Source organism: Sabethes cyaneus, chromosome 2, assembly GCF_943734655.1.
Source record: "Sabethes cyaneus chromosome 2, idSabCyanKW18_F2, whole genome shotgun sequence".
Lineage (NCBI taxonomy): Eukaryota > Metazoa > Arthropoda > Insecta > Diptera > Culicidae > Sabethes > Sabethes cyaneus.
The window spans coordinates 46,106,018-46,119,204 of record NC_071354.1 but is presented as its reverse complement, the minus strand read 5'-3'; the positions used below and the strand labels follow the sequence as shown (position 1 = coordinate 46,119,204).

Below are 13,187 nucleotides of genomic sequence, written 5' to 3'. Positions count from 1 at the left end.
TCTACGAAAGGATTGTTTCACAACTCTAAAAAGGTCCTCTTAGCGGCACATTTTCAGCTGTTTATTATCATCGGCTTCACAGCCAGCATGTACACCGGATACAAACCCTTGGGAAAATCTTTCTGCTTTTGTTCCTTAATTATTCGGAAGCCTCCTTTCTGCAAAAGCTTCTTCATCCAAGGCAGCGGTCTCGTTACGGACGAATCCTGTCGATCCGGCTCGACGATCGATCCAGCGGTAAAATTCTCCTTCACAACCATCAGCCCGTTCTTTTTCAATCCAAGCTGGCATCGGGCAAAAAAGTCCACTATATCATCATCCGTCAAATGCCCTAGCACCCACTGCGACCAAATGATGTCGTACTTGCCCTCCTCCGGTGTGAAGTCCTGCAGCCCAAGGTTAAAAACTGTCCCGAGCTTCGCGCTTGAAGCCAAGTCGTCTTCGGCTTTTCGACAAAATTGTTCATCTTGCTCGACCAAGTCCACCTTAGCAAACATGGGCATTAAAAGGTTCTTGCTGACGCGTCCGATACCGGCACCACAGTCCAGTGCACACAATTTACCGGGGGCAGGTTTTAGTTTGTATAGATTCCGCAGAAACTGCTCCGACGCTCTTACGTCGGCAAAGGAAATACTTGCAAATCCACCCAACATACCGTCTACGGTAGGCGAAATAGTGGACCAGTACTGCTTAGCATCCTGGTAGTATTTCTCATCGCGCGGTGGTCGCTGCTTAGCAGCATCTTCACCGGTAGTATCCTCGTTGTTGTTCGACTCCTTTGCAACCGTTTCGAGGTCCGTTTTTAAAGATGTATCCATTTTATATCACTGGGATAGTACGTAGAGCACGTAGCACTAACTAAATATAATGTGATGCAAGACTAAGGGGTGTTTTCGATACAAAAACATAGCGATTCGATCGCTAGGCACCCGAGAAATTTATATAACGCGATATAAACAAATTAACGTGAAACTGAACTGAACAGCATGCTGGCAAAGGCAAATTGTCATAGCGACAACGCAGGCAGGCAGGCACTCAACATATAAGAAAATGGAAAAAATATTAACATAAATGAGTGTATACACGCTAAATCGTATGAAGTCATGAATCAATAAAAGTTGACAGAGGTAAATCTTGCGATTATGTACCGGTCTAATAAGAGTTTTGTACATGAAGTAATTTGCGGTTTCCTCAATAACGAGAATGACATTAGCTGCGGATCGTTTATGTAGGAGTGAGAGGGGAGGGAAGAGTGGAGGAGAGGATCTGGGAGTTTGATATTTGATGTTTTTGATATTATTCCTACTGCAAACAGCCTCAGCGAGGGCCCCAGCTAACATAAAAAAATCTTTATATGTGTGCGTGGTGGAATATTTCATTGTTACCCAACTAACAATGGTAGCTGAATCGCAAGAGCAATGGCTGTTTACGAGTTGGCGATCAAAGCTGCATAAAGTAAGCACTCAAATGGTGTTTAAATAAGCGATGTTTAAGCTACTCTAAGTTTTTCAAACCAGTTCTCTCCCAAAATCTGATAAACAACCCAGGTAACCAATAAGCATTAGTATAAGCAGTAAATCAATCGTTTATTACCATCCCTGGCGTTTTATACTGCAGGTTGTTGTTTATCACCTTTTTGACTGCATAACTGTTGCAAATTGGCATCCAAAATTCTATTTAAATTCTTCTTGTTGGTAACTAGCTGCAAATAAGCATTGTCAGCACTATAAGAGGGCTAGCAGTAAAGTAGCCGCATATTATGCCAAAATAGCAGTTAAGTAGCATTTAAGGTAACTTAAATGCTTATTGGCTTGCTTTTAAATTGCATTGGAAATGCTTATTGGCTACCTGGGTCGTCGAAATCGTAAAATCAAATTGGTCATACACGTCATTAAAAACACTGCACATCGCCTGGATTGGTTCGTGTTGTCCGTATTGCATACGATGATAAGTAGGCCGGAGAAATTCTCGGGATCTGAGCGGACGAGGCATAATGTTAAGGTTAATGCAGGACAGAAGTTCAGGAGCATCGATTTCGCACTGACGGTAAGATTATTCAGGTGACACCACTCTGTAAACAGATTAGATGATTCAGTTTTCAAAGTAGAATTTGGTGATCAATACGATCAAATGCAGCTGTAAGATCTGTGTAAATGGTATCAACTTGCGCAGCGTCTTCAACCTGTCGAAGGCAAAATGAACAGAACTGCAGAAGATTCGTGTTGATTGAGCGTTTGGGGAAAAAGCCATGTTGTTCTATAGAGATGTACGATTTCACTTTGCTAAGAAGCAGCTTACCCACAAGAACCCAGTAAACCATTTGGTTTGTATATCACGATTGCAACTGAGGTATACGAAACCATATCTGAACGAAAAAGTTATATTTCACGCCATATAAGAACATATATGTGCCAAAGTGGAGGCGATATACGTGCGAAAATTTTGACAACTATTTGTAATTCTATTTTGCGCAGTTTTTATAACACGCAACTAAATACTCCTGAATATATGATATAGATATAATCAAATATTGCAATTGTCTATCCTACTTTATAATTCACAGTCATGAATTGTATATGAAGACACGCACGACTGCAAAACAACTTATTGTTCACTTCGATTTGACATACTGTAATCATTATACAACTCCAATATGAAATTGACATGAAAACGATTTAATGTGAACTTTCTATTACTATTTTGTGTTATCTGGGAATCTCCAGCAGTTTCGACGCGGCACATAAAGAGGTGATACCTCGGTAGTTTGCAATGTCACGTTTATCCCATTTCTTGTAGATTGGAAAGACATAGGATCTTTTCCAACACTCCGAGAACTTGTTCTGTTCTAATGACATATTACAAATCTTTTGCAACGGTTTACACAGAGCTCCAGCATATCTTTTTAGCACCACCGATGGGATTCCATCTGGACCCGCGAAAAAACATGTTTCAATTTCGAAAGGCCAGTTTCAATATCAGCTACGGAAAACAGGAGAGGACCAAGGTCCAAAATGTTGTTCATTTGAGAGGATGAGGCTAAAGTCGAATTAAACACACTAGATAGGTGTCCAGCAAACATGTCGCAAGTGGTTTGGATATTTTCAGACAAACCCTATTATCATAAAAAAGCATATTTTTTCTTTTTTCAAGTGACCAATCATTCAAAATTACGTGCCATCAAAAAGCTGGAGTCTGTTTTGGTTTTCGACGTTTTTTTTGTCACTTAGTACAAGATGGTACAAGCATCTGTTCAATCTGCCCACTATGACTACTGATGATAAAAACCTAAAAGCTCAAAACTCATCAAAAATCAATGGAGCATTGTACGGAACGAGGTATCGATCACGTTTTGATGAGCTGCCGGTACTTCTAGACATCACTGACATCGCAGATCCTACCGAATCGCTAACACTAACTCAGAGGTCACTATCTGGTGATGGTTAAGACGCGCCTAAAACTCTTCGCTGTGAATAACATTCGGTACCGAGGCCAGCCTTGGTATAAAATCTCGCGTAGCTGATGCAGTCTGATGTCGCCGTAAACTACGCAAATTCACTTGAAACTGCGCTGCCGGATGTGGACGAGCTGGATAGAGCCACTCTCGAGAACTATTCGAATCTCATCAAAGCACTTCAAGAAGACTGTGTTCGTTGAAGTTAAATAAAGAAAATAAAATAAAATAAAACAAACATTAACAGTGCGGCAAAGGACTTCTTTGGGCACGCGGCACAGAATCAGCATAACGACTGGTAAGACCAAGGGTATGACGACGAATGTAAGAGTGATGGATGGGGAAAACGCTGCGCGGGGGCAAAAATAAGCAGTGTCAGAACGTGGCAGACATAGGCAGAAAAAGATATTTAGATATACCAGATTCTACAGATACAACGAACTTAAATTTTCTGAGAAAAAGTGCTTTTTAGAACGGTAGTTTTTACAATCAACGGATGGAACGGTATAAGAAAGTGAAACAAAGATGTTGATAGGATTGAAACAGAATGGGACCAAGCGTGAACGGGAAAGAGTGGAAAAATGAGGCCAGGAAAGGTAATTGAACCAACGCTTAAGAAGTTGTGTATCGCTCTTTTTTATCCAAGCTGGGGGATCCGCGGATCGAACCTAGATATAATCGGATGCATTTATAACCGGATTCGTACCAACTTCTTCTCCCAGACCCGGTGCACATGGATCTCAGGTAATGGTAAACCTTTGAACCGCTGCGGATTGGATAAAAGGGAGACTCCACAACCCCCTTATTAAGCGTGCGACGTACTTCAAACTCCATCAAAACTGTGAAATGATGCTGCATGGATGAGTAAGGGTATATGGAGTTGAAGCAGCTGCATCGTTCTGAGAAAATAATTAACCAGATGTAGTGTACTTGCGGATACTTTCGAAGCGTGCGCCCAGTAAACCATTTGTTTTGTATATCTCGATTGCAACTGAGAATTACGACATCATATCTGAACGAAAAAGTTATATTTCGCGTCAGATAAGAGCATAAATGTACCAAAGTGGAGGCAATATACGTGCGAAAATTTTGACGATTATTTTTAATTCTATCTTGCATTTTATACAGCGGTTTTTATAACACGCAACTTAATACTCCTGAATATATGATTGAGAAATATAACTAAATATTGCAATCATCTATACTGCTTTATAATTCACAGTCATGAGTTGTATATGAGGACGCACACGACTACAAAACAACTTATTGTTCACTTTGTTTTGACATACTCTACCCAGATAACACAAAATCGTAATAGAAAGTTCATAATAAATCGTTTTCATGTAAATTTCACATTGGAATTGTATAATAATTAGAGTATGTCAAATCGAAGTGAACAATAAGTTGTTTTGCAGTCGTGCGTGCCTTCATATATAATTCATGACTGTGAATTATAAAGCAGTATAGACGATTGCAATATTTGATTATATCTTAATCATATATTCAGGAGTATTTAGTTGCGTGTTATAAAAACTACGCAAAAAAGAATTACAAATAATTGTCAAAGCTTTCGCACGTATATCGCCTCCACTTTGGTACATATATGTTCTTATATGGCGTGAAATATAACTTTTTCGTTCAGATATGATTTCGTATATCTCCGTTGCAATCGAGATATACAAACCAAATGGTTTACTGGGTAATCATTATGCAATTCCAATGTTAAATTGACATGAAAACGATTTAATGTGAACTTTCTATTACGATCTTGTGTTATCTGGGCGGACGGGAATCCAACTAAAAAGGAAGGCCAAATGAAAGGAACATGAACTAGAGAAAGGCTAGGGCCCATGAGGAAGACCTGGGTCACATGCCAGAGGATGGTTACGCGATATGCGATATGGTGGTTTGCAGGTAGATGATGCGTTCGGCATTCTACGACCACTAAGCACGGACGGTGCTGGAGCGTGAACGTGCATTCAGCGGTGAATCGGCTCTCGTTCACTACACCAGAGACCCCGCAAAGGTTTTGTGCCGCAAAAAATGTATCGGAATAGCAGTATTTTGACAATCGATCATGAGGGGACCAAAAGATAGAACCGGCACTCCGATTAACATCTAAATGGCTTCCAGATGGGGAGCAATGGCAGTGGGGAAGCTATTTGGACGGAGTGACAAACATTAAAGAGATGCCATCCTCATTGATAGGCAAGATTAAGGATGCCATCAAACAACAGAAAATCAATAAATCAACTGGGGAGTATGGCATCGAGGTAGTACTTATTGAAATGGGAAAAACTGACCACTTGTCTGCCTGCAAAGTGCAAAGATTTGTGAGAGATTATCGAGCCGCTTTCGCCTAAGGATGACCAAATATTTTCGCTGCGGGAGGTTCTGAATACAGTGTTCTCACACAGCATTTGTTTGTCTTGAAAGCTGCATAACACGCATACCCAACAAACATTTTATTTGGGCAGGAAATTATTCAACCGTTATATAGCCAATGTTTAGGAATCAAGCGCTTAATAAGCAACTATATAGCAAAAATGTTTGTTGGGTAAAAACGTTCAGGGATATCGTTCTCCATCGCCTGGAACTGAAAAAAAACCTTTCCTAACGTAACCATAAGTTGCATACAGTGCTGTGTGGGAATTCCGGGTGATTGCCACGTTCATTTAAATCTCACAGAGGGTTTCGCCAAGGTGATGGTCTCTTATGCCTGCTGGTCACCAGAGCGCAACAACGCGTGCTGCGAACCGAGCGGATATTATCACGCGAGGCATGATCTTCAATAGGTTTAGTTAATTTGTTTGCTTTGCCGATGACATGGGCATTGAGAGAAAATTCTATTAAAATTAAATACGTTCAAAACAAGGTGCATGGTGACTGACGAGACCAGAGGCCGACAGAATTAACGGCAGCCTTCATTCAGTGGGAACTGCGACCGTGAGATTCGGAGGCGTATTATCAATGCGGTCGATTTTACTAGCAATTGCGGTCGAACAAACTATAAAGGCCCACATACAATGCATACGCGGATTTTACTACCTTGCGGAAATTTGACAGAAAACCCATGGAAAAACTGTCAAATTGCCGCAACGTAGTAAAATCCGTATGCATTGTGTTTGGACCTTAAGCCCCCGTATAAATCGGATTTTGTAAAAGACCCTCCTTAGACCACACTTGTTCTCTGCGGACATGAAGCGTGGACAATGTTCAGAAAGGACATAAGTGAGCTCGAAGTTTGAAAAAGTGGTAAATACTGGACGGATACGGATGGCAGGGTATGCAAGCAAAATGGTTAAACCAAGTGCAATGAGACCTGCACGGTATCCAAGCAATTGGAGAACAGTAACCCACAGCCGAACTAATTGAAGACTGTCCTGTACTCCTGTACTGTAATAACCAGCTAGGAAGACTGTCGATTAGGAAGGGTTAAGTTTTTAAGAACGGTTATGGCTTCGCTTTCCATACTTCTCGGAACGTTTTCTAGCAAAACAAAAATAAAACTGGCTCCAACACTTTGTAGATTTTAATGCACAAACATTTTGAAAACTATTGTTTTACAAAAGCGGAATCCTATTGCGTATTAAAATAAGCGGAAAAGTTTACAAAATAAAACATCAGAAATAAAAATGAAACGTTCATCCACATAGAAAATGGGTAAAATTTTCGGTACGATCGACACGCAGTAACTGAACCTATGCAGCAAATAATTTCCAAGTTACGTTTTTTCTGGACGCCACCGAAATGATTATGCAAAATGAGCAAACTGCAAAACTCAAAGTTGTCAAAAAGCTAAAAAGTTCAAAACGCAAAACATAAAAATAACAAACATGGCAGACAAGGCAGAGAAAATTGCAGCAGCGAGAAAAAAGGTTTGTATTTTTAGTATTTTGACCATATATCGTCCATTTTATACTTTCTCATTGTAAGGCATAATGCATTGAATCTATAGAAGTATCAAGCTTTGTAAGAGCTGTATGAAAATTATTACAATGAAACAAAACAATGTGCCATTGTATGCTGCTCGTAGAAACGAAAAAAAATGACACGTCAGCCTAGCCTGCAATGTAGATTATACCCTATGTTAACTAAAAAACATTAATATTATTTTCTAATTCTACAATCCATTCGCATAGCTAAAACAGTACCAATCAAAGCAGAAACAAGACTCTGTCGTAAAAAGCGGCAACAGTTCCGCAAGGGAAACGCCCGTCCCAGCCACTACTGCTGCCGGTAACAGTGAGCCACATTCGTCTGTGTGCTCCGCGATAACAACCGTCGAAGATGCTCTAAACCAGAATAGCATTAGTCAAACGGCGTCTTCAGCAACGCAACCATCGTCCTATGCGGGGGCGGCTAGTTTTTTCAACAACAATGGTCAGCTGATGCCGGATTTTTTCACCATGGAACCCCAGGTTGCCCAGGTGCCCGAAAAACCGATGGAAGCTTCCCTCAACAGCATCAACCGAATTTCCGACGAAATCGGCCAACTGATTGCGAATGCTAATGCCGATTTGGGACCACAGAACACTATCTTAGAGTTGGAATCGGAAAAAGCCGATCTCTCCAGGACACTAAATGCTCAAAAGCTAGAGAATGACGAGCTGCGGTTGAGGCTACGAAACAACCAATCGGTGGTGGAGGAATTGAAGAATGAGATCGATAAACTGAAGCTGGAGAATAGTACCAAGGTTACCAGCGAGTTAGGGCCGATTCAGGAACAGCTGCGCATGCAAATTCAAGCGGTGGGTGCTTTAGTCGGAGAAAAGGCAGAACTGACAGCAACTGTCAGCAAGTATCAGAGTTTGGTTAGAGAAAAAACAACTGAAAACGATGAGCTGCAGAACCGACTGAAGGCATCCCGAGGAGCAGTTCAAAAATTGGAAAAAGAGCTGGAGTCGATTAAGCAATCTGGTAATCGATTTGAGGACCTTGAGCGAACCATAAAGAACCAACTAAACGAATACCAAGATGAGGCTAATAAATTTCGTAAACTGTACGAAGATCTCCAGGAGGACTTGGGAGAACTGAAGCAAAAGCTTCAGGTTCGAAACCAGGAATTCCAGTCCGCTCAGAGGCAGCTGGAGCAAGCGCAATCCGAGTTGGGTCTTGCAAAGTTGCGCGTTGAACAGCTTTCCTCGGACGATGATATGGATTCTAACATGAAGATTGAAGCACTTAGTCAGCAGAACCTTATAAAGGCTCAGCAAATCAAAGATCTACAAGAAATTATCAAACAAATCGGTAACGAGCGGGATCAAAGCAATCAACAGTATCAGAACTACGTACTGCACCTCAACAAGGAGGTATCCAATTTGGCCGACAAGATACAGGAGTTGACCGAGGAGAACAATCGACTCTCCACCCGAGAGGACAATCTGGTTCGCCACGTAGGGGAATTGGAACGACAAATACAGCAACAAATGGTTAAGGCGAAACTGTATGCTTCCCAGCAGCAAGAAGACACGGTAGAGGAACAACAACGGACCACGCTCGAAAGCGAGCTGCAGTTATTGAAGGAACAGATTGCCAATTTTGAGATGGAACGAACTGAACGATGGGTATGTATAATGTTTTGAACGAAATTGATTCTTTTATCTAATATTTTGTTTATTTACTTTTAGAAACAAAGTGATTCTATCGAAAAATTACAACAAGAGTATGAGGAAAAGCTTAAACAAAGTGAAAATGAATTGGCTCAGCTTAAGCTGACGACCGAACGTCTACAGATGGATAAACCGGACACGGCCAAATTACTGGCGGAGCTAGAAGTTGCAAAAGTAGAATCATCACGGGCGGTAGCGCAAAATGTCGAACTGAAGTCGCAACTTGAGGAAATGCAAAGAGCATTTGTTCAAATCGTAAGCCAATAATTCAGCATCATCTTTGCTTGTGCTTTAATTGTCTTTCACCCACTTTCAGAGCAATGACAAACTGGAGCTTACAGATAAGCTGCAATCGGAATTGCACTTGGGACGAGAGATGAAGGCTACCTATGGACAATTGGAGTCGGAGCTCAACACGACTCGGGAGAAACTACACTATAAAGACGAGGAAATGATTCGACTGGCACACGAAACTACCGAGCTGAACAAGCAAATCTTTCAGCAAAATCAAGAAATAGACCGATTGCGATATTACGAGTCACGTGCCAACGATGGAAATGTGCTGCAAAATGAGTTACAAATGGCACTGGAGCAACTGCAACAGCTGGGATCCACGGCATCACCGAAAAAGGACCACAGTTGCGATCATGGCAACCATCATGATCATGATCACGACCACAATGCTCATCATCACCCTCAGTATGAGCACGACCAGCAGCACGATCTTCATCGTGAAATTGAAATACTGAAGCAAGAGAAAGAAGAACTAGTAAAAGTTATCAACTCTTTTCAAAGTAGAGCTAAGCCAAGTCCATGCCATGAGACAAGTTCGCCGGGTCCAGTGGACCAGCAGGACGCCATTAGTGATAATGTTTCAACGGTGAGTCTTCCGACCCACGAAGCCATGGAAAAACTGCAGGAACGGTTCAAGCGAACCATCCTGGAAGTGGCCGACTTGTCGGAGGAGAAGCAACGCTTGGAGCACCTGGTAATGCAACTACAGGGAGAAACCGAAACCATTGGGGAATACATCACACTTTATCAGCAGCAGCGGAGGCTGCTGAAGCAGAAAGACATGGAACGCGATCTGCAGCTGGAACAGCTAGCCAACGATCGCGAAGTTATGAAACTGAAGCTGAAAGAGCTCAACTTTTTGGTGCATCAGTTGGTGCTGGAGAAATGTGGCAAAAATTCTTCCTCTGTCGCAGTGTCCCCAACCGGTCAGTACAGTGCACAGCACTCTTCACCGGTACCGCTAATCGAGCAGGCAGCCAGTCCGCAAGGCCATGCTCCCTCGGGGCGAATCGAGAATGGAGAACATCACGAGGAAAAGGTGCAAATTAAATCCACTGAAACCGCTGGCAGAATACTGTCCTTGCTAACCGACATTAAGGAAGCGAACATACCGTACGGAAGCGGAGTACAGCATTGCTCGTGCTGTTCGGGACGGCTGGAAACGGTCTAGATTGATGAGCGAAGCGAACGTCAGCGGGTGCGACTGGCTGTAACGATGGATGCATTAAATAGATCGGCGCTTAGAAGTGTTCGCTGTGCAGTGTAACTGTGGTCTACTTTTTTACGTCTAAAATAAATTTTATTCCTTTAAGTGAACGGCATCATTGAAACTTTTTTTTCATTCTTATTGGAACGGAGAGGAATTGAAAAACCCCATTTCGCGCATCTAAGAACGATTCTTCAAGAGATGCCGTGTTGCTTCGTGCGGGCGACCTTCGAATTCGTTCTCGTTGTTCTCGGATAGTTCTCGTTGTCGATGCATTAAGCTCACGATGATATCTTAGTCTCACGTGCGTAATTCAGTGGTATCATTCTGTTCTTTATTGCGATCATTAAACAATGCTTGATAACTTTCGCTGCCAATATATTGGGTTTATGCAAGAAGAGTCAAGTATGCCAGTATGTCTCGATCACATTTTAAGGCAACACATCGTGTGCCGACATGAATAAGTAACTCATTTACCGGGAAAGACGAAGCAGATTACGATATCTGTAGCATGAATTCGATTGAAATAATCGAATATCCGATCTCCCCACTTCTACCAACAACATTTTCTTTCTCGAAATGCTTGTGAAGATGCAGAGGATTCCCTTAAGTCTTAAGCAGCAAAAAGTAGTGGACTAAGATTCATTCTCATCCCATCAGGACTCGCATTCGGACGTGGCCGGCGTAGGCATTGATCAGAGTGCAGGGACCTGATAAGGTTGCACAATGAGAAATAGTGTGCTGTGCCAAGTATGCTTTTTAGCCATCATTTGCGGCTTCCTACGCGTAAGCATGACAACATCCACGTGTATTACCAGAATGTAGGTGGAATTAACAGTCTAGGACTATCTGCTAGCATGTGTTGATAGTTCATATGAAATAATCGTTTGGCCGAAACCTGGTTTGACGAACCACACAGATCCTTGGATCGAATGGGTGGGTGGCCTAGTGTCACAGATCGCATATCGAGATCCTAGGAAAACCAACTGGGATCAGTATGCGCTTGAACTCGAATCGAAAAGCCTAACTACAAGAATTAGGTCGGTTCAACAACTTGAGTCGGCCTCAAAGGTCTTAAACCAAACGATAGTCTCTGCTTATAACAGTAATTGTCCACTTAAAAGGGTTACTTCAACTAGGAATGTTCCCTGGTGGAACAGAAGGCTCGAACGGTTTTGCAAAAAGGGGGCGAAAACTGTTCAATAGAGCAAAGATTACTTCGGACTGGACTCAATATAGGAGAGCTCTAACCGAATATAGCAAAGAACTAAGACGATCAAAAAGGACATCTTGGGTACACAATTGGGAAAGCATTGAAAGTACTCCAATTGTGGCAAGACTTAACAAGACTCTTGCTAAGGATTATTCGAACGGACTCGGTACTCTCAAGAAAGATGACGGTTCGTTCACAAAATCTCCGGCTGAAGTACTAGACTCGATGATGGGGACTCACTAATCTAATCGAGATTTTTAATGCAAGTCTGATACTAAATCATATTCCGTCTACATGGAGATTGATAAAAGTTGTATTTATACCAAAACCTGGAAAACGTGACAAATCACTTCCAAAAGCCTTCAGACCAATTAGTTTATCATCAATATTTTTGAAAATTATGAAAAATGTATTATATGAATACTTACTTACTTACTTATTCAGCCGAGAGCCGGGGTGGCTCTTGCCGGATCAAGAATTCCTCTCCATTGTACTCGGTCCTGGGCTACTCGTCGCCAATTCGTTGCGCGTCTCGATACACGCAAGTCGGCTTCAATTGAGCCCCTCTACTCCTGGTACCGGTGGGGTTCTTGAAGAGCGGATTTCACTACACAGTCGTCCGGCATCCGTGCGACGTGGCCGGCCCACCGTAGTCTCCCAACTTTCGCCAGGTGTACGATGGGAATCTTTCCGAGCAGTGCCTGTAGCTCGTGATTCATACGACTTCGCCACTCTCCGCTTTCCGTTTGCACTCCGCCAAAAAGAGTCCGCAACACCTTTCGTTCATAAACGGCAAGTGCACGTGTGTCTTCCGTAAGCAAAGCTACTGTTTCAAGTCCGCAGAGGACTACCGGTCTTATTAGCGTTTTGTACATCGTCAGTTTTGTGCGGCGGCGTATGCTCCTAGATCGAAACGTCTTGCGGAGGGAAAAGTAGGCTCAATTTCCAGCTTGAATGCGTTGTTGGATCTCCTTACTCGTATTATCGTCGGCGGTGATAGCCGGTTCATCGCCGTCAGTAGTCACTGTCCGTGGGAGGCAAACGTTATTTTCTCGGGAGCCTCTTCCTACCATATATTTGGTTTTCGCCGCATTAATTTGTAACCCTATCCTCCTAGCCTCCGTTTTTAGTCTGGCGTAGATTGCCTCCGCCGTCCCACGGCTTCTAGTAACGATGTCGAGGTCGTCTGCAAAGGCTTGGAGTTGGCTACTCTAGCTTAAGATCGTTCCTCTCGTTTCGATGCCCGCTCGCCGGATCACACCTTCAATAGCGATATTGAATAACATACAGGACAGGCCATCCTCTTACCGTAACCCTCTGCGTGATTCGAAAGGACTTGAGAGTGTCCCCGAAACGCGCACGTCACTCGTTCTAGAGTAGCTTTGATCAACCGCGACAGTTTGTCCGGAA

At 42.6% G+C, this 13,187-nt stretch overlaps 2 protein-coding genes across 2 annotated transcripts; one reads left to right on the top strand and one right to left on the bottom strand.

Annotated features, from left to right (window-relative positions):
• Positions 1–23: 23 nt before the first annotated feature.
• On the bottom strand, positions 24–986 carry LOC128738660 (N-terminal Xaa-Pro-Lys N-methyltransferase 1-A). The gene has a single exon (XM_053833968.1). It carries the CDS (start codon positions 816–818, stop codon positions 54–56), a length of 765 nt encoding a protein of 254 aa, XP_053689943.1. The 5' UTR covers positions 819–986; the 3' UTR covers positions 24–53.
• A 6,301-nt stretch (positions 987–7,287) lies between these two features.
• LOC128734074 (golgin subfamily A member 2-like) lies at positions 7,288–10,682 on the top strand. The gene is made up of 4 exons (XM_053828075.1): positions 7,288–7,329; positions 7,594–9,018; positions 9,082–9,318; positions 9,380–10,682. Exons 1-4 carry the CDS (start codon positions 7,288–7,290, stop codon positions 10,526–10,528), a joined length of 2,853 nt encoding a protein of 950 aa, XP_053684050.1. The 3' UTR covers positions 10,529–10,682.
• Positions 10,683–13,187: the final 2,505 nt, after the last annotated feature.

Coding starts and splice junctions, on each gene's coding strand:
- LOC128738660 (XM_053833968.1), bottom strand. CDS start 818: ATGGATACATCTTTAAAAACGGACCTCGAAACGGTTGCAAAGGAGTCG.
- LOC128734074 (XM_053828075.1), top strand. CDS start 7,288: ATGGCAGACAAGGCAGAGAAAATTGCAGCAGCGAGAAAAAAG. Junction 9,019..9,081: donor TGGAACGAACTGAACGATGG/GTATGTATAATG, acceptor ATTTACTTTTAG/AAACAAAGTGATTCTATCGA. Junction 9,319..9,379: donor AAAGAGCATTTGTTCAAATC/GTAAGCCAATAA, acceptor ACCCACTTTCAG/AGCAATGACAAACTGGAGCT.